At 39.8% G+C, this 22800-nt stretch overlaps 1 protein-coding gene across 2 annotated transcripts in view; it reads left to right on the plus strand.

Moving 5' to 3' along the window:
- Window positions 1–4427: 4427 nt before the first annotated feature.
- Window positions 4428–22800, plus strand: part of LOC134540998 (ATP-dependent RNA helicase DHX33) — a 42254-nt gene continuing 23881 nt past the window's right edge. The window contains exons 1-5 of one of the 2 annotated variants that reach the window (XM_063384110.1): window positions 4428–4815; window positions 6605–6737; window positions 10204–10369; window positions 15039–15172; window positions 15946–16130. In XM_063384110.1, the coding sequence (XP_063240180.1) occupies window positions 4622–4815; window positions 6605–6737; window positions 10204–10369; window positions 15039–15172; window positions 15946–16130 (812 nt within the window). In that variant the 5' untranslated portion in view covers window positions 4428–4621. Of the gene's footprint in view, window positions 4816–6604; window positions 6784–10203; window positions 10370–15038; window positions 15173–15945; window positions 16131–22800 lie in introns of both variants that reach the window. The other variant, XM_063384111.1, reaches the window with a different exon arrangement.

Consider the following 22800-nt stretch of genomic DNA (forward strand, 5'->3'; position numbering starts at 1 on the left):
CCCAGCTGCCCAGGCAGCCACAGTTAAAACAGAAGTGGGCAGACGAGCCAGTAAACCGGCTCGAACTGCGGGCGCACGGAGCGAAAGGCAGCCTGGCGTTGTGCCATCTTCATCTTCCTTCTTCAGGTTAACAGCAGTGTACCTTTCAAGCCAGGGTGGGGGGAGGGAACCAACCTCGCCACCCAAAATCCCCGAGACGGTTGAAGGTCACGCCGCTCGAGGTTACTACTGCCAGACCTACAGTAGCCCTAGCTGAAGGTCCCTGATGTCTTCCTTCAGAGTTCCGATGCATTTCAGTTCTGTTGCGCGCTCAGCAGTTCACTGCTCCGTAAGTTCCAGCCCGCAGTTCGTCTACACTTCGCTACTGTGGCACTTCGAGCTCCCCTGCGGTGACTTCGCCGACGAAGCTGCTTCCTGCCACGCGCCGAGCTACATTCAGGCTACCTTTCACCCCGATAGCTGTAATAACGACTCCACAGGCCGGCCATTGGTCCGCGGACTGCTATTGGTTATTCACAGCCACCCCAGCGAGATTGCAACTCTGGAGCTGGGCTCCCGTATCAGCCACCCGCGGGACGCGGTTGGTAGCAGTTGGCACTGCTAGGCCGCCTACCGTACGCCCACAATTCCCCCGCGCACCGTTAGCCTTTGGTTACCCAATAGGGCGCAGGGAACTCCCAGCCAACAGCCCGCGAGAGAGATGCGCACGTCCCGAGAGACGACCACCGACTCTGCGACTCTGCGACTCTGCGACTCTGCGACTCTCCGACTCTCCGACTCTCCGACTCTCCGACTGACTCTCTGACTCATAATGTACAAGCCAAGCTTATAAACAAGTCAGTTACATTAACATTGCCGTCACCCGACCTATGTGAAAGGCCCGGGGGGTACCTGACGGGCGCTACGGGCGTCGCGGTGCTCTTGTTGTCCGGAGGGGCGCCAGGCTAGCGGGCTGCTAGGCCGTTGGTGTTGGGTCGTGGGTACTCTGCCCCCGCGTGCCCCGCCAGGTACACGTCTTGAATCTACCCTGAATGGCTCTCCCTTGATTGTGAAGGCCGCTCGGCCGTGTGGAGGACGGGAGACTCCGGAAAATTAGTATACACGAGTTGGTGAGAATTACCTTTAATCTAGTCCCGCTACAAAACACTCTCACCAACACTTGGCGACGTCTAGCCGTTACACAATTAACACAGAAAAAACATAACACTACGCGACACTAATGGTTACCGCGGCAGTCTCGCGGGACGCGGGTCGATGCTCGCTGGAGACGGCCAGCGCCGAACATTAACGGGTGCAGGGGGGGCTCTATGAGCGGGCTCCTTAATTCGGCGAAACACTTACATGAGTGATACGATCTGCAGCGCGGTATCACGATGAAGACGGTCGGGATAGGCCCGGTTCCGTAAAATACGCGCCGAGGCGACGTGGGTAGCTTATGAATTAATAATAGGTTTAAATTTAAATATTTAGTGCAGAATAAAATGATCACAGAAAGAAAACTTGGATGCTGCCCACGGACACACATCTGTTCCCAGCGCGGAGTGGTTCGAGACTGCCGGACATGGCCGCCTCGCAAGGAAGTGAAACTTTCTCTTCTTTGTGAGTCGGTGTCAAAAAACTTATATTAACTTAATTTGCTCTATTATAAGCTAAAAACACGTTCCAGGTGCTCAATTAAAAGGTAGCACCTGGTAATTGTGTGCTTAAGGCTTAACAACTGTTTTATAGTAGTATTTAATTATTTGAATTGTGGCATCAAGTTGGCGACTGTAAATATATCAACATATTGTCTCACTGTGAGCCGTTTTAGTTGGATTTCTTCTAATCTGACTCGATCATAGTCACGGGCATTTTAATTAAGGCCAGTGGCCGCGGTGACTGTTAATGAGGTTTGTTGTCTGTTGAGGTCACGCCCGGGGCGCTCGCCTGACTCAATCTGGCTGGGCAAGGGGCGCGATCCGAAAACGGGATACGGTACTGGCGGTGCGGGCACGGGCTTAAAGGCCATGGTTGGTACGACGTCAACATTACAATCAATATTTACAGATTTAGCCTTTGCAGCATGTTCTATAATATAACACTGATTGCCCTGATCAGATGCTAATTTCTGACTTTGGGATGCTCCCAACATGAGCGGAAGCCGGCTCCTTCCTTGAGTAATGACACAATGAATCCCACTTATTTACATTCTGCAGCAGTCGTCATCTATTGGCGCCGGGTGCATCACCATATTACAGGATACTACCATAGGCATAGAGATTAGGTAAAAAATACCCTGCGGTGTAGGGGCAGCCATGTTTGTTTCAGGGATGAGCATGCATCTCTCGCACAAGGGGGCCGAGGCCAAATGCAGGACACGACTCTGTTCTACGCCTGCTCCACAGAACTGTTTACAAATTAAAATACATAACCCTACAACTGTAACAAATATTCGGTTCATGTAGTTTTCGTTAGGACTCATTGTTCGTAATGCTAAGAATATTTACGATTAAATCAAGTGATTGTATTATCATTACTGTGGTGGTAATCTAACAAAATGAATGACGAAAAAGAGCGTTTGCCAAGTTATTTGCCTACTAATTACAAAGATATTCTCTCTAATTAAATGACGCCGACCGCCAATGCTCCTCTATGTCGCATAGACCGCTATGCCTCATCAACGTCTAGCAAAGGCGTGTGCACCGAACGCGCTCGTGCGCGCACCAAAGTGTAGAGCGTGCAACGTGGCGAATGCCAGGCAACAAGTGCTACGTCGGTAGAAGGATCCGGCCGGGTGAGGCATATCCCTCCGCCGAACAACAACAAATGTAATATATGTATTTTTTCCACAGGATTTTATTATACATTATTTTCATCAATTAATATTTTAATTCTTACAAAATTATGTTTCACTGTGCGCCTTGTCCCGAACCTGGCCGGTTCAGTTTCCCGCGAAAATCACACGTTTCCGCGGGAGGTCTGGCAGGGGAGGGGGGTCGCGCGCGGTGAGAGCGGCAGTACCCGTCTAGAGCTCAGAGGGGCCGGCAGCCTCCGCGCAACACGGGACCAGCAATTTGTTTTTTCACTGATATGTAGTTTCAATAGTTATAATCTTCGCAATCTTTTTCGTACAGTTCCGTGGACGGCCTCGACCTACCATGTGGTATTTCACTTAAATAATCAGTGCTCCAAGATGAGCGTTCAGCGTAATACGTAAGTACTGTGGGTGATCTACGAGAAGTTACGTCGGCGCTTCACGCAATAACCTAGCCAACCGGCTAACTAGTTTTCAGCCTGCACAGGGCAGCCAGTAGGTGACACGTGCAACCAAAATTACTAACGAGTCAATATCTGGGACAAGTCTAAGAGTCAGGTAGAGTCGCCGAAGTTACGGGCCTACGTGTTATTAGCCCAGTGTAATACGTAATGTGTAATTGCGAAGTGTTTTATTAGTCAGGGTATACGTAGTATGTCATATTAGGGTTTATTCTGTAACCGCCGCATCGTATCATGCAAGCAAACTTACTAACGAGTCAATATCTGGGACAAGTCTAAGAGTCAAGTAGAGTCGCCGGAGTTACGGGCCTACGTGTTATTAGCCCAGTGTAATACGTAATGTGTAATTGCGAAGTGTTTTATTAGTCAGGGTATAGTATGTCATATTAGGGTTTATTCTGTAACCGCCGCATCGTATCATGCAAGCAAACTTACTAACGAGTCAATATCTATGACAAGTATAAGAGTCAGGTAGAGTCGCCAGAGTTACGGGCCTACGTGCTATTAGCCCAGTGTAATACGCAACGTGTAACTGTGAAGTGTTTTATTAGTCAGGGTATGGTATGTCATGTTAGGGTTTATTCTGTAACCGTCCCATCGTGTGCAAGTGTATGATCTTCCCGCGCAACAAAATCGTGAGTCGCCACTGAGAAAGTGGCTTCGCGTGTGACGATTCAATTCGGGACAACGTTACGGCCAGGGCGGGCAGCACCTTGTATAGGGCTGTGCCGTAATAAATTCACCAGACATCAATCAGAAATATCGTGTTCTCTTTCAGGCGTCCCGAGTGGCCATAACAGCTCGGGGGGCCCTGCTGCGTTGAACCATTACCTTTAGCCACAAGGCCAAACCTACCCTGAGATCCCGAACAATATTAAATCACGTAAAAATCTATAGAGGTAGTGGGGACGGCGTCACAAAGAATAATGAATGTGATCCAACAAATTTTCTAATATTATTTAATATTATTTACAGATAATCAACATATATTGAATATTTGATCTTCTCCTTATTCATCGGAAGTCACAGCAATGGAAAATAATAACTATATTTGTTGCAAACTAGTTTTCAATGGTTTTGGTGGTTTGTATAATGATATCCGATTTTGTATAATTTCAGAGACCAAGCGGTATAATATAGGTTGGCTCTACTGGCAGCCTTGGGAATTCTAGACTTGCTTATGGCTGCAACGGCAACGTAGGCCAATATTCGTTGTGAAGTGAAGTGGACACGTGCGTGATGGATTTGCGAATAAATAAATAAATAAATGTGCATTAACGTCAGTATGTAGCGTTTGAGCTAAGTTGTAAGAAAGTGGTTACGATCATTATGTAGTTTACAACAGTCACGTACAACTGTCATTAAGATGGATTCAAAGTATAATGTAACATACGGTACTCAAAGAAGTCCCCTGAAACAGAAACTGAATGGGCCGACTACACTTTTTTTCCCTGATAGCCCTAGCCCCAAACGACCAAAACTGGAAACTAATGAGAAAACAAATTCCTCGTGTGTTTTTAAAACAAGGAAACAATTACCAGTGTTCTCTGTGCGCAAGAAGTAAGTTTTGTTCTTAACCTGGAAATATATTTTTGCATGTATTTACCGAATGTTAAAATTTTTAGTTAGCTTGATGTTTTTTGGTATAATTAAATTTCGTCAATTTTTGGGTATCTGCTACGTTATCCAAGTTTTTTAATATAACTAAATAAATGTGTGTGTGTGTGTGTGTGTGTCTATATATATAATATATATATATATATATATATATATATATATATATATATATATATATATATAAAGTAGCATTAGACCACTGAACTAGAATGTTTGGAAAAGTCCAAGAAATGTTTTTGTTAACCTAAGCACAACTATTTTAATAATATGGGTAATGTTCGGACAGAGCTGCTTTTTAGAACTGAAAGAGAAAAGAAATCAGAATATATGGTTTTCACACACTATACACATGCCAAAATTTACTCCGAAGGGATGGTTTTGTAATTCATACTAGTTTTTAGAAAAAAATAAATTTTTATTTCTTACGTTACAATAAGTGAGCTTTTACGCTGTTGCTGCCATTCGTTGTTTGCCTGTGTTTTTTATTTTTTTTTTATTTTTTGTATAGAGAACTTAAGCCAATGTAGGTGTTGCAATAATGAAATTTGTTTAAATAATGGCTATTGCAATTGTAAGGAATTTTAATGCTTATATTTAATGTTTGTTGTTCTATTAGAATAAGTAATTGTATTACAAAATGTTTTGTTTTGTTACATTACATTTAAAGTATGTACTATTTTATGCCATATTGTAATGGAAGATTCTATTGGGAGGCAAAAATTTGAATAGAATTGTTAACATTGTTCATTTTCTTCGAGGAATATGTGCTATGCACTGAATTGGTGAACACATTGAATTTTACAGCCATTCCAAGGAATTCTTTGATTACAACCATCGTATATTCTGTGTGTGATATGGCTGGTGTTTCTAGTTTCCCATTTTTTCTCTGAATCCTGCAGCCTTGATCCTGTGGTACATGATGCTTGCTGTTTTAGGTCAGTGCGTCGAAAGATACTGATAGCATGATCCTGTTGGCTTGATCCTGTGGTATATGATGTCGTTTTAATTCAGGACGTCGGAAGAATCTGCACATGTAACAAATTTCAAAATAATTATGAATTATGATTGTAGGTTGAAAAACTTCCTTTTTATGTGACTTAAAAATCATTATTCATTATCTGACAATATATACAAAACCTTCCAACGTACTGAATAAAAACAGCAAGCATCATGTACCACAGGATCATGCCATCAGGATCCAGGGCTAAACTTCAATATATGAAACAAAACAAATTAACGTATTTTTAATCCTCCATAGTTGGCTACAATTATGCTAAACAAAGAGATACACAATCGCGGGTAAACAATGAATGGTGGTTGCAGTGTGAAAACACAGGTATTATAATGTAAGATTTAAACTGTATTTTTTCACGAACCAGTAGGAATTAATAAATTATGTTTTCAGGGTAACTTTAAGGATGTCTCTAGTACTTAAAATAAACAATTTATCTGTTTTTATTTACTTTTCATTCTATGAATCCACAATGTCTGATTCTGGTATAGTAAGGTAAGCTATAGACTATTATTTTTCACAAACTATAATGAATTAAGAAACCATAATTTCAGAGTAAATTCATTGAAGTGTTTAGTGTGTTGTGAAAACCATTTTTCTCTCTCAATATTTTCCTTTGTATTCTAAAAAAAACGTTGCTCTGTCCGAGTATTACCGCCTAATGTTGAAAGCTTTGTACTGAAATGTGTAATGAGTAATGATGCATATTTTGGAACGCAGGCTTGTCGCGGAGATTCAGAAGCACCAGTCGCTCATCGTCATCGGCGAGACGGGCTGCGGCAAGACCACGCAGATCCCGCAGTTCCTCCACGAGGAGCGCATGGACCGGGACGGCATGGTGGGGGTCACCCAGGTGCGTGCGTGGTCCGGGCACCGCGAGGCGTCTGCTCCGAGTGGGGGTGCGTCCACTCTGGAAGTTGGGAGGCATACGCCACGTCGGTCCGACTGATAATGGAGTATGTGATGTACCTGGTGATGGAGATAAGATAAAAATTCTTACGTTGCTACTTCTCCGCTAGGAAAATATTCAGAAAATTGTGATTTTGGTAATTTTCTTACAGAGGGGCTTTTACACGAAGTAAAAATAAAAATCCGAAAATAATTTTTTTGAAACACTAGTCTCTTTCTTACATTAATCCTGAAAACAGCATTTCTATATTTCTACTAGTTTCTGAAGAAATCACTAGTAATAGGTTCCATTACAATACATTGTACTGAAATGTGTAATAATGCATATTTTGAAATGTAGGCTAGTTGCGGAGATTCAAAAACACCAGTCTCCCATCATATGTGTGTGTGTGTCTATATATATATATATATATATATATATATATATATATATATATATATATATATATATATATGTATGCGAAGTGCCGAATTTTTACGCACGATAGCACGTTACCTGACGTAGGAAAGAAATTATCATTTTACGTGTATCAAAAGTTTTAGTTTCTTTTTTTTAACGTCAGGTTATGTATGTGCGGTCGCATGTAAGGAGTTACCACTCCGCGTCTTCGTACTGCTAACAAAACAAACATCCCTGTCGAGGGTTGAAGCGTGGGATCAGAGGCACAGTGGGGGTTCATGTATTTTTTTTTATATACCTTCCCACTGCATCACAAAATACAAATACAAAAAAAAAATTCTTTACATATAGAGATCCACAGGATCTGCATTGCAGTTGAAGCACAAAATTGCGGCGGCCGCGTTAATGCACAGGGATTGTAATGCAAACAATAAACAATAATTTATTAGAATCTTGTAGGAATTTATGAACACTATTTTCTGGGTAAAACAAAAAACTTCAGTCATACTGAAAAAAACATCTTTTCTGGAATTTTATATTTTACTTACAGAAAAGCAGCGATGTAAGAAATTTACCAATTTATTTTCGGGCTTACGTATGCCTTCCACTAAACAACATAAATTTTTCCTAGCCCTATTTAATAATTAAGTATAATATCCAATTATTATTTTAGTTTGCATCAACACAGTAAAAGTTAATAATTTCAGTGCTTGATACCACTAACTTATCCTCATAAACTTTTGTTTAAAAAAAAAAAAATATGTTCTTCCTTTTGTTATTATTGTATTGTACCATGAACATTTGTTTCCCACGAAAGAGTTTGGATTTCCAAAAATTCCCTCCCTTCAGTTTTTTACCTGGATACACCTTTGCTGTGCATAGCGATTCATATTCTCATTTGTCATGACACTGATACGCTCTTCAACCCATTTTTTTATGCTCTTTTATATCTGTAACAAATGAATGCCATATCGGTACTCCAGGATCTTCCAACAAATTTGGCATGGATTCAAACACCAGGGGTCGAAAATGGTCACTTAACTCACTTACAGTCACTTATTTTGCATCAATCACTTTTTTGTCACTTTTTTTTTAAACAGTCACTTAATTTACTTTTTTTTTCAGTATTGGTGCCCAAAATTTGCATTTCCGTTTATGAAAGTGACATTAATTAAATGCTTGAATTTGTGTTTTTGACCGTAATCAAGGTATTTGCCGTTTGCCATTACACGGATTGTGTTGAGATCGTTTTTTACATGCGTAAAAGCGTAAACAACAACTGAAGTCGAACTATCCATTAATTGATTCGCCCTACAGTATAGATCGGCTGACGTGATGGCAGATAACCTATGTTCGCGCCAGTGTGTTCTGTAGTTAGTCTGATTACAGTCTTAAGTTAGTTTTGTCCTTAGGGGCCTTTGCTAGCGATATGACTTGTGTAATGCTATACTATTATTTGAGATAAAAAAGTAACCGGAAAATAATATCGTTGTGTTTTGATGTTTTCTTTTTTCTTGTGTGAAGATGGGGAAGTGTCGTTTTCGTAGCGAGTGGCTAGAGAGGCGCGATGATAATGGATATGTCATTAACGAGTGGGCAAAAAAACGTAATGATACTGATGTTTTTTGTGCAGTTTGCTGTGTCACAATCAAAATATCAACTAAAGGGTATGAAGCACTATCTCAGCATGCTACTTGCGAGCGACATAAGAGTGAATGTCGAAATAAGTTGGCTCCTAGTCAGCTAAAATTCACGGTCGTTCGACTTTCATGTTCAGCTTCCACATCAAGTGAAGTGTCCTCAGAAAACCATGTTAAATGTCTTTACAGTGTACGAGATCGTGCAACAAGTGCAGAACTGAAATGGGTAATGAAATGTATTATTTCAAATTATTCAGCATCATCTTGTGGAGGAATAAATGTATGTTTGGTGAGGGTGTGCCTGAGGACTTCAGCCTGAGCAGCACTAAATTTAGGTATCTACTAACAGATGCATTAAGCCCATATTTTCGTAATGTTATTTTGAAAGACATGGATGGTGAATACTATTCAGTGTGCTACGATGAAACAACAAACCACACAGGTAGAAAGGAACTGCAAATTGCTATCAGGTCACCTTTTTAGTCACTTATTTTCCTGGAGATCACTTTTTTCTCACTTTTTCTATCACAAAGGTCACTTTTCTCACTTTTTTCTAGTGAATAAAGTACTTTGAGGCCTGAAACACCCTAATTCCACACAAATGTTGCATAATATACTGTATGCTTTCACCACCAACTTTGCTTCACACCAATCTAACGAACATGGCCACCTTGAAACCGTGTTTACTTTCTTCACCGATTTTCATTACGTCACATCATTTCCCTCTTTATAGCGTCACAGTCTATTAACATCGTTGCACACTTGTTACCTGTTGAATTTAGTATGTTATTCTAACAAAAATCACCTATTTTGTAAACTCATAAATTTTTTTGTCTTTGCAACTGGGTGTTGTTACTTAATCAACGGGGTCAGTGTTTTTGAAACTGTTGAACCAGTAGTATTTGGTGAGTTTTACAATTCCGTTTTGTATAATATCTGTTAATATTTTACATTTGGTACTTTTCATTTCATTTTAATGTATCAATGCAATTTGTTTGATTCATTAGGTTTCAATTCATTTCGCTTCATTTGGTTGTAATTCATTTTCAATAGTTTCGTTTTGAATTATTTCGATAGTTTTAACTTTGATGTGTGGAGTTAGTTAACATTTTAATACATTTCAGTTCTTTTCTTGGTTTTATTTCGTTACAATTCGAACATTTGATTTATTGGAATTCATTTCTTAAATGGTTTATTTCATCACAGTCGGTTTCTTTCGTGTTTGCTTCATGGTGTTTCAATTCATTTCATTTATTTCACAACATTTGGGTACATTTCCTGTCACTTATATTGTATCAGTTTTGTATCGTGTGAGTGGAGGGGTGGGGGGGGAGGAGGGGAAGTTGAGGGGCTCGTGCTCTTGTGTGCAGCCGCGCCGCGTGGCGGCCATGACCGTCGCCAAGCGCGTGGCGCAGGAGATGGACACGGCGCTGGGCCAGCTCGTGGGCTACACGGTGCGCTTCGAGGACGTCACGTCGCGCTGCACCAAGGTCAAGTTCCTCACCGACGGCATGCTGCTGCGGGAGGCCATAGCCGGTACGAAACTTCCTTCGAGTCCGGGTGAGAGGTAGCTTGGCTTCTGGGTTGGAAGCCACTTCCTCGGCGGGTAAATCCCTCCAATTATATTTTTAATTGATTGTATACACATGCAGGAACATTTCTATATACCATCTATATCGGTACCAGTGGCCAAAAAGGGGTAAAATAAATTAATGTTTGTGAAATATACCCTGAAAACAACACTTTGGAGGGCCTGAGAGACTCTTGTGCGACTCGTACAATATATTTCCCTCCAATTATATTTTAAATTGATAATACACAATTAGGAAGATTTATATATACCAGCTATATCGGTACCAATGGCTCGACATTGCAGTCGCCATCGTCAGGGAGCAGTTAGCGCTCGTTGATATGGGCGCCATTCTTACCTCGGGTGATGTCAATTTCCTTCTGCTCTTCCGATATGTGTCTACACGGTTGAGTGTTGGATAATTGATGCAGTGATCCTCACTTTGAGTCGCTGTATATCCATTATCTTCTTAACGTGCATATTGTTTTTAATGTATTGTCACAGAAAAGGGTAACTTTTTTCTGTGACCTTGTGTAGGTAACTGCTTCCTGATGATGGCGACTGCAATGTCGACCGAAACGTCGGTGAATTATCCGCCAAGGACGCGGCTAAAACCCAGAAGCCAAGCTTCTTCAGACAACGGCCGTGAAAGTTTGAGCACATATTATTATTAAGAATTTGTTCCCATACGCCATGTTGGCTATCTCATTTTCTTGTCATTACTACAGTAGACTCCCGATTATCCAGGTTAATAACTGACATGGAACCCACGGATAGCCAGAAAACACGGTTAAAGCAGTGAACCTTTAAGTAAAAATTATCCCCCCCCCCCCTTCCCAATTTATCCAAGCAAAATCTGTATTAGGTTATACGTAATAGATACTGAAGTGTTTAGACGTAATTTACAGAAAAAAAGTTGCAGCACATACGTATCACTGAAACATAGTTGTATTCTACATCTAGCTGTTTGATATGATTTTTATATTTGTTGTAGTACCTCTCGATTGCATTTGCTACTAGACATTACTGTCCGAAGATACGAGAGAAAGAAAAATACTGCTGTGTTGCGACTGGTGCCTTGAAACTATGCAGGCCAGTTGTGGGTAGAGCGAGTCACGAGAGAGCAGCATCGTGCTGGCGCGGTTCACAAGGGCGCACAGCTTACAGGCGTGCATTTATGATTTGCTCTAGCAGTTCATGATGCATACTAACACTTTCTTACCAACTGCGCTTTGTTTGGCAGTATTTTTCGTCTTGAATCACATTAAAAAATGTGTGTGTCATATCAGTACATCACAAAAATAAAAAAAAATAAATGTAAAAAATTATTTCGTGTTCATGGTTTATGGAAGAGAAACACAGCATGGTTAACACGTAAAGTTCTATACCTAGCTCAGTACTGGTTGATATGGGTGCCATTTTTATCTTGGGTGATGTGTTTCCTCCTGCTCTTCCGATTTATGTCTACACTTTTAAGTGTTGGATAACAGATGCAGTGATTCTCACTTTGAGGTGCTGGAGGACCGTTATCTTCGTAATGTACGCATTGTTTTGAATGTATTGTCACAGGAAAGGGTAACGTTTTCAGTGACCTTGTGTGACTACGAGGTTTAAAATGCCTCACCTGTTCACGCCACGCTGCAGGATGTGCGCCAGGCAGCAGAAGGTCCTGTTTCAGTTTGGTTAAGGTCTTGAACTTTAAAATTTCATGAGCATTTGAAGACACCACATATACGTATCTGTTAAATAGTACTTCTTTGACAGTAACAGTTAAGAAATCCGGCAATCGTTCCCTATGACCTTGTACTGTTTGGTAAATATATTGTGAAAAAATTTTCTACCCAACAATAAATGAAATGGAGCTACTGAAATAAACTTACAGGAAAGTAGCTTAATCGCACAGTTCAAAACGGTGAAAAAGAAGATTGATTGTACGAGGTAGCGTCCGGATATTCTTTCTAACTCATTTATTACTTGTGAGCCACAACCCGACACACAACCCACCGGTGCCTCATTCAGACGCTGACTGACGAGGCTACGTGGATCTGCACGCCGCCGGGGGAAGGGGCAGGTCATTACCTCTCCAACCAATCACAGTGCAGCCCTCACAAAAAGAAACTTAGCAATATACAAATTTCCGAACCCTTGCAACGAGGCTTTTCCGGCAAAAATCACAAGACAAAATCACAAAGTGTAGTTAACATAATTTTTAACAAAAATAAAAAAAAACACGGAAAAAAATACTAGCCAATATTGGTGCATGGCAACAGCATCACGACTACCGATCTCTCGCTCTATCTCTCTCTCTCTAATTATTATGCACTGGGCAATATATGGCATCTGCTCGCCTTCAGACAAAGGCCCATGGCAAAAGAAGCACTTTTTATAATAACTGTGTATGTTTAATTTTTTTTTAGTATTATTTATATAATGTGTGTATGTGTATATATATATAGTCTTAGTATAATCATATTGTAAATGGCGGTGTTTTAGTTAAATATTATTTGAATACAAATATTAAAAAAAAAAATTCTGAATATGAATATCTAATGTAAATAAGAAGTGTGAGACTATTTTTTGTAAAAAAAATTTTTTTTTTATAGTTTAGTCTTATTTTACCAGATACTTGATAATGGTATTTAATATAATGGTTGGTTTTGGATACGTAAAAAAAAAAAAACTATGATATTAAAATGCTTCAGAATTTTAAATTTTTTTTATGCAGTACTTAACTCATTGTTTGATTGCCTTGGTTTCACATTGTCAAGAAATTTCCAGATTTTCGATTGTTCTCCTGTCTGAACTTCAGCCATTTTGCTGTTCACTGAACACTTGTTGAAATAAACTCAGGCAGTTATGTCAAACCCATTTGTATGCTGTAAGTGGGATGTACACTTTTATATTGTACACCAATGACTCTCAACCTCAGTTTTGATGTTACACAAGGTGATGTTACATGTAACAGCTCGGCTATACTTAGAATACAAACTAATATTGAATATTTCGAAGTGTACATATTTGAAAATGAGTATGAATGTTAATCATGTATTTGTTTTGTTGGTTTCAAATTTCAGTAATTGTTTGTTGATGCATATCCTTTTTATATCAAAGTTTTATAATTCATATTTCCATAATCAAATGTATTTTGGCTATAGTAAAGTTTTACATCTCAAACACATATAACTGCTTACTTTATTTTAATTTTTTTTACATTAAAATACAATTGGTTACGTTACTCTGGGACAATGTTCCTTATTGCGTATCAAGTTTATATCAGAGCTTTATAATGCTCATCTTCAAAATGAAAAATATTTTGGTAATTGTACAGTTTCAAATCACAAACACATTCAACTCCATACTCTATTTTAAATATTTTACGTTGAAATACAAGTAGATATGTTACACCGAACAATTGCTCCCTAGAACAATGTTCCTCAAAGTTTTACTCATATTTTCAAAATAAAATATATTTTTGCATCACAAATACATTAAATTCCTTTCTTTATTTTAATATTTTATTTTAAAATACAACTGAATATGCAATAAGGAACAATTGTTGAAATGTCAAATATATTTACAGGCTTAAGCTGGAGTCACAATATCACAACATAAACACGACGATTTTTCTGATTTGGCTGTCGGTAAATCGTTCCAAGCCAAGTACTCCATAAAATGCAGTATAGAATGCGGTAAAAACAGCATAGAAGAGAAAAAGAAAATGCTTTCTCAGCCCATGCTTTTTTTTTTTTGGCTGATTTCTGTAGTCCTTCAACCCACTGTCATGCAGAATACCATGAGCACGAACTTTATTAATTTAAAGTTCTTGACTGAACTCATCCATTCTTAAATTAAATCTTCACCAATCTACAATAAAAACATTGACCATAAACACATGATGATATCCATTTGTATAAACAGATGAAGGCAAACAACAGATAAGTTTTTCAGCATAAAGATTTACCAAGTAGGTAAATATTTTTGAAGTTTAGTTCTTGTAAAGGTTTCCGTTTCCGTTTTTCTTTCTGTCGGGCGGCACGACACGGCAGAATTTGAAATAGAATCTATTCCTTTGCGGGCCGCCTGGGTGTGTGTTTTATCGGGGTGACATCACTGCGACCTCGTATTTCATTGGCTACTGAGCGTGTCGGGCCTGTCGTGGCATTGTGAATTCGGCTTTAGTTGATGCATGTGTCTCGTCACTGATAGTGTTATGGCGAGCTACCCATCATTAGGATTGTTGATTAATATGTATTTGTAGTTTAATTTCTCCTAGTTTGTTCATTATATTTATAATTATAATTGAATCATTCATTTTTGTGCAGTGCCTGCAAATTCATCTTGAATTTACATCCTGGGTGCTGCGTAGACTCTCGGCTAATTTAATTTTTCAGCATAATGATTTACCAAGTAGGTAAATATTTCTGAAATTTGGTTGTTCAGTTCTGTAAGGTTTCCGTTTGGCTTTCTGTCGGGCGGCACGACACGGCAAGGCAAAATTTGAAACAGAATCTATTCCTTGCTGGCTGTCTGGGTGTGTGTTTTGTCAGGTTGACGTCACGGCGATATACTGAGCGTTCGGGCCTGTCGTGGCATTGCGACCTCCAGCTCAAATTGATGCATGTTGATGCTGCGCAGACTCCCGGCTGATGGCGTACAGCGTGGTGGTGCTGGACGAAGCGCACGAGCGGACCGTGCACACGGACGTGCTGTTCGGCATCGTGAAGCAGGCGCAGAGGTTCCGGGCAGACAACGGCTTGAAGCCCCTCAAGGTGCGCGGCTGCTGTCATCTCGGTGGCAGAGTCCCAGTTTCCCCACAGAGTGCCTCGAATAAACACACCACAAACTCAACTAACTTAACATTTGAAAGATTGTTTTTTATGTCATTAGAGTTAATTTCTGATTGAAAATGCAATTCTGATGCCATTAATTGCATTTCTATGCTTTGTAATGCATTGACTTCATTTTTGGTGTTATATGGTGTATTGGCATGCTTTACGTTGTTATTTCGGTTTTATCGCAATTCACCATTTAATCTAGTCCCTGGTCTTTATGTTTTCTCCAAGCGCTCCACTGATCTGGCAAAGAATTTCGACCACTTTCACGCCTTTTGCACTAAGAAAACTAATCACAGCGCGTATTTTGACAGTCGGTGGGATTCCCAATCAGTGGAGGCATTCTAAATACTCGCAGACAAACAAATGTAAACATGATCGGATGTTTCCGTGATGGCGTCTGGCATGCCAACAGATGTAGGTACACAGCCCAAATGTATGAAATGCCAACCCCAGTGCTACAATGGCCGAATTTGAAAACGGTACCTACTTAAAAAAAAACACCCCTCGATTAGCTGTGACAAAGTATAAAAGCTTAGGGGGAATTTTTTTTGTCATTCCATAAATGTATATAAATAATTTTAAGCACTTAAATATTCGGAAGGAAATCCAAAATATCCAAGAAAGTGAGGCATAACCACTTTAAGTGGAACTGATAAGTATTTTTGAATAGTTTTGTGGTGAGGATGAAACAGTGCGGTGGCACGCAGGTGGTGGTGATGTCGGCCACGATGGACGTGGACCACTTCAGCCGCTACTTCGGGGGCATCCCGGCGGTGTACGTGGAGGGCCGGCAGTTCCCGGTGCAGGTGTTCCACAGCGTCCGGCCACAGGAGGACCACGCCTTCAGCTCGCTGGTGTCGCTCTTCCAGATACACCGCGAGGCCCCGCCCAAGTGAGCAGGCTCTCCCCCGCCCGACCGGCTTGCCACACAGTCACACTTCAATCATATTACCATCTTGCCACACGGGCAGACTTCAGTCATATTACCGCCTTGCCACACAGGCAGACTTCAGTCATACTGAGGGCTATTTTTTCCACTGCTTCACGGGGAAAGATGTTTATATGGGCGCCACCACGTGAAATGGGCACGTGGACCCCGGCCAATCCTCTCTCTCAGGGCGTGACGTGACCCATGTGGGACGAGTTACCAGCCCTATTGATTCGCTTATGTCGATCTACACCAAACCTGGCCCGCTCTAGGCGTCGGGCACGCCACACTCGTTTAAATGTTGGATTCTCATTACGTAAAATATAACTCACGACTCAGTTAAAATTTAGGTTTAATAACATAACTCACGCCTCCCTACACGTTCTTCATTAAAACAGTAAAAGGCCTGGGCACGGATCAGCTTAGGTAAAGCATGGGCCAACCATGTGGCCATGCGCCATGAGTCTCCTGTGGACTGCGACAAAGAAGCTCGTAACGAGTTATATAAATATTTAATTAAACGTCCCACCGACCGAGAGCGGCCCGAGGGCTAGAGATTGAACTTATTTAGGAACAAATTATAAAACAGAAATACTTGATCAGATGCACAAAGATTGCGGCCCCCGGGGTGCCGACGCGTCTACTCTCGATGGCTGTTGAAGAGGAACTGGCTACACTACCCTCGCAATGGCGCACTTCCGCCGTACAAAAACCGTTACGTTAGTTAATGATCCCGTGCCCCGGCTAAAGTGAAGATAATTACAAAACACATTATTTAATTACAAAACACAATGCTCTTAATTAAAAACCATTAACACTTCTGTAATTATTTAAAGTGAAACTTAAAAGAATCACAACTGAGGTCAAGTTCCGGTCCGTGCGGATTCGTCCGCGCAACGTCTGTAAAACTAGAATATATTATTAAATTAAGTAAAAGAGCACGTTGGCTTGAACATGGAAACACTGGGGCTAAAAATAAAAGGTTACAATAATTAATTAGGTACATAATTAGGGGCCGTCGCACTGCTTCTACAGCGCCCTCTTGCTGGGCTACCAACACACGCACGCACGCACAAGCGGGAGGTTTGAACGGAGATGGTGGTGTTTGGGGCGTTGGCATATCGGGCTCAAAGGGGCCGCAGGCCCGGACGACGTCAATACAAACTTAAATGTTACCGTCTTGCCACACAGACTTCAATCATACAAATCTAATGAGACCGTAATTTTGTCATTTTGCAATAATGAGGTCTGTATTAACTAAACTAAGCATAACATAAATTTAGTCACAATTATAATATAAATTTGTAGTGATGGGTCGAGTCACCCTATTTCAGCATCGAGTGGAGTTCGAGTTAAACCAAGAAATTTATCGTCGAGCTCGAGTCGAACTCATAGAAATTTGTCTTCGAGTCAAACTCTAGCCGAACTCATGGAAATTTGTCGAGATGAGTCAAACTTAGCGAGATTCAAGTGGCAGAATGATGAGAAAAATAAATATCACTTAAATATTTCTCAATATAATATATGTAATTAAATATGAAAACTTTGAATTATTGAAGGTTGCCCTACACATTTTGATTTTTTGTATTTTTTTTTTATCTTCATACTGACGCTTTAAGGAAAATGCACATCCAAGTGACGAATCAGACTTGAAGTTGATAATGACTGAGTCTTGTAAATTTTTTTGCAGCACTTGCATCGAGCTGGCTGATCAAATTTTTCAAAAAATTCCCAAATCTCTGCTCTTGATTTCTGTTTGTCACTTTGTGACGCCCCAGGCCGTACAAACATATCCATTCCACTAATACTAAACTGTTTATGATTAATACGAGGCCGGCGACGCAATTTTCCGTTCGGCCATGGAAAACTGGTAGGAGATTTCAATTAATGTTGATATCGATTTGTCAAAGTGGCAACATTCCCTGGCTGTATGATGACTTATGTAGGCCATTGGCCCGGAGTTAAAATGGCGGCTATCTAGTGTTTAGTAGTAAATATTATTATTACGTCCAAAGCTTCCCAAATATTGACTTGGTCTTGTTCATGACTGAATCTATAGAACATTTTTTAATTCCGTTATAGTTAAATAAAGGTATTATGTTGCAATTATAAATATTAAGTGCATATTGAAGGATGGGATGCACTGTTTGCGGTTATACACGATCGAAAATAATCTTCCGACTTCGTTTTCAAGGTTTTCACTGTTGGATCAGAGGTCTTCCACTAGGTAGGCATAAATAGTACATTTTATTTGATTTTAAAGTGCATGGTTTCGGATAAGTATCTCCACTATTGGAAATTGTGCAACATTATGGTCGAGCCAAAAACAAAACTTTGACGAGTCTCGAGGACACGATCTTAATCAACTCGGTTTTCGAGTCGAGTTTAGTTTCACCGGCTCGACTCGACTCACAGTCTCGACCCATCACTATAAATTTGTTTGTTTTCTTAATAATGAAAGTACTTTATGCTAGTGATCTGTCGGTTCTGCTTTTCTCTCAGTTTGCATTTAAAAATATTTCACGTTTTTAGGTTGATCTCCAGGCAGATTCCAGTCACACCAGAGATATAGTATTTCCTGATATTTTGTGTGTTTGATTAATTTGACTTATCAACACCCCATTTTACCATAATCCTACCAAAACTTAGTCATCTAGCCCCTAGGTAGCACAGTTGCTTCGTGTGTCTCTAGAAGACTAAAGCAACACTGTAACAAAATCCTGTGCTGCAGCAAGTTCCAGTAATACACTGTGGTGTAACACACTAATATGATGACAGACACACGTTATGCTGGACTGAAGTGACCCAAACGTAAACAAACACCTTGTTTGTTTACAAACACAGGACTGCCTGAATGGTAGATGATATTTGTCAATACACGAGTGCCTAACATTACTTAGCCCTGTTTGCCATAACTTTAAAATATAATCAAGGAGACTGACCTGTAGTACAAATAAACAATATGTATATGATTTTCCAAGAAATTTTAATAATATTAAGGAATTTGAGGCAAAACAATAACATAACATTGGAATTACATTTATACTTGATACTGGCTAAAGTTCTCTGAATATATCTATAGGCACAATGTGACTAGCAGAGAAAAAAAAATATGTTATTGAAACTGCAGGACGTTACGAAGGGCACCGGGCTCGACAACAGTCCAATTCAAGTTCAGTCTCTATTGTTGGTATCCAACGCAACACGTAGATGCAGTCTACACATTAAATAATGGTGGGGGTTGCTCTGGGCTAAAACTCTGTCGGTAGGCTATTTCTACCCTCAGGACCTCTGGGGGGACCGCGGACAGTTACTATTAGGAGGCACAGTCTCTGCGATAACGTCTCGTAGCTGGAATCACCGTGTAAGATGCGGGGAGTTCGCAGTCCAACAATGCGCTGGCGCCGACTCAAGGCGACCGCGCCTTACCTTGCGAATGCTGCGCTGGCTCCACAGTCTCCAGTCTGTGTGACGGCTGTCCCAGGGAGTGCGTTGAGATGCTCCAGTAGGCACCACACACTTTAGGTCACCAGAGCACTCACACAGGCGAAGTTCCGGCGCGCGCGTAGTTGTTTCCCGGACGGCGGACGCGTTTATGAATTCGATAAATACCGTCCCAAATATTGATAATACCGAAAGTTCAACTTCAGGTCGCGATTCCGCAGCCCGGAATCGCGGGTAGCGAGGACTTCTCACGCGAAGCGACACGTGCTCCGACTGCGCAGCGGACCGACTCCCTGAGAAAACGCCAGGCGGCTCTTTTATACCTCCGCCGAGCGTCCCCAGCGGCCTCTCTGATTGGCCCGTTTTTAAGTTCAGGCGGTTGCCAACTGCCGCTAATTCTCCTGGAGCTGGCGCGCATGCGCCGTCACACTATCACTTCAAAAGTCGAATATTTACCAACACCGCAGACCATTGTTGACTAGGCCTCCTCAAACACTGTTTATATGTCCTTAAATACGCCCTACTGACCATATATATATATGTGGGCCGTGTATCGGTACAACACATTAACCAATTTTTTTTTTGCTGGCTCAGTATTTAATTTTGGCACACCAGTAAAAAAATTGCGTCAGAAAAATTTACCCATTTACTGGTAGTCTAACGTATTTTAACTGGAAAAGGCTGCTAAGCTGTCTGGGTTATATTTTAGGAGTGTGCAAAGTCTACTTTGGCAGTTCGAATCGAAGACGAAGGTATAAATCTTTCCCGAAGTCAGGAGTGAAGATTGGTTAAATATTTTGCTACATTAAGAAAAATCCATAGATGTAAATTTAAGTGCTCACATAGGTGTCTCTCTGATTAGATAGAACAATTGTCTGGACATTATATTCTTTTACTATTATGGATCACAGAAACATTCATAAATTCAGATGTCCTTATTTTCTTGACAATACATACTGCCTTAAGAATTCCTCAATTCAATTCCTGCTTACACTCTACTCTGTGTACTCTTCATACTAATAATGATATTATTTATAGACTTACAACAAACTACAATAATCTATATTTGAATTCCAACAGTGTTTAATTATAAATTCTGATTTATGTCTGTCATATCTATATTATTTTTCCTTCAATTTTTCGTAACATTTAATAATATGATTTTACCTATATGTTTTATGTGTTATGGTTCTTTAACCTTTGTTAGTGTTTTGTTTGTTTTGTTATTATCACTGCTAGTTTGTGGTACTCTTGCTCTCGTTTGCTGGCCATCTGTAGATGTTTTCCTCCTATGGTACCGACGGAGGTGGGAGTCCATACACTGGTAGTGATAACTGTGTTCCTGTAATTGCATGTAGTGCCCACCACTAAAGTCTACCACTGTTGGTGGGCATGTGACAAATTCCAGATAAATAAATAAATAAATAAATAAATAAAATGAAATAAAAAAATAAAATGTATTGTGTGGGTAGTAAAATTAAAAAAAAGGTGAGATTATACCAAGTACCTATATCAAACAAGTATAACATTCAACATTTATTAGTTTTCCCGTTTTATGTATTGATTTTACTGCTGTCACCAGACTAACTAATGGTTTGAACCTTTGTTTATTTTAAGGCTGCATGGGAATCTAGTTTTAATTTCAGGATATCTTTGTGTGGGAAAGAATTATTCCTCAAGGGTATTGGTTTGGGATTGCAAACAAATTTAGTGGAATCAATAAATACCAATTACGTATATATATTCAAGTTATTTCCTGAAATGGCCTAGTTTTAAAGTAATAAAAAAAATTAATATTTATTGCATAGGCAATAAATATGTATAGTTAAGGGTTACAGCTAGTAAAACACAGTAAGGTTTTGTTTTTCTGGGAAAATATTTTTTTTTGTTGTGGTTGCAAACTGTTCACTGATTGCATATTTTCAACTTAAATTTCTAGTAAACACATTATCACGCAGTCATTACTTAAGCCAGTCAGCTGTTCACTGTGCATGTACGTTAAATTTAACTTTTGGTGGTTAGGCCAGGTCCATTTATATGTTTTAACTGTGTATGTACTCATTTATTGTACAACAATGACTTTTAACGTTAAAACAAAACTGATAGTCATTGTGAAATGCAGCTTTCTTACTACACTTAGGATATATTGAATATTCATTACTGTGTTTTATCGCATAATTGTCGCACATTTTATACTAAAATCAAGTTTAAAAAGTAGGGATGCAATTTTTATGCGTAAAAATTTCTTAAGTAAAGTTATTTATACAAACAAAACCCATCCACGGAAAGTACGTTATTTAAAAAGTAGAGTATACAAAAGTACGTCAAACAATTTATATTAATAAATATTGGAACAAAAATCTTTCTTTAACTTTAAATAGAAAAACAAAATCTGTGATCCGAATGCGAGCCTGAACTAACGCATAACTATCGTCGTAGTACACACTTGCCACGAAAGAGCGCGTGCCATCAAATGTAGTTAACTCAACACTCGACAGAGAGCATGTTGCATGCAATCGGCAAGATATCAATATCAATATTTGACTACGTGTGCACGCTCTATACGGGAAGCAACATAACCAAACATGAATGATGCCAACTAGCGCTGGCTACATTTTTATAAGCGGTACGCAGCGGCGACGAAGACGAACAGATAAAGTTTGTAACGTTTAAAATGTCTTTAAAAGAAAATTTACACATCAGACAACTTAGTATTTCCGTAAATTAAATAAGTAAGTGGTAATGTCTCTACTTTAAAATACATCATTTTGTATGGAAAAAATACCTACACAAAGTGCTCGGAATCTAATAGTGGGATCAAAAACATCATGCGACATTTACGCATGTAGTTTTTTCCCTCTAAATTTTGATGCCCTAAAATATCAGTGCGACGTTTATGCGATAAAACACAGTATTTTGGAGTGAAAGTATTTGAAATCAAATCAAATACAAATACAGTACACTCCCTATTTAACGCGGTTGTCGGGGGACATAACTTTTACCCGCGTTGTTGCATAACCGCGATGTTTCGATGTGACCAAGGTCAAAAGGCATAAAACACCGCCTGTATTCTAATAGGTCGGCAAGCACGCACAGTATAGACGGCCCGCCTTTGTGCGGACTTTGCATCCGCAGTTTTCACTAAATGCGGGTGAAAAAATAAAAATAATAAATTTTAAAGATAAATATT

The sequence above is a fragment of the Bacillus rossius genome, chromosome 17 (assembly GCF_032445375.1).
Source record: "Bacillus rossius redtenbacheri isolate Brsri chromosome 17, Brsri_v3, whole genome shotgun sequence".
Classification (NCBI taxonomy): domain Eukaryota; kingdom Metazoa; phylum Arthropoda; class Insecta; order Phasmatodea; family Bacillidae; genus Bacillus; species Bacillus rossius.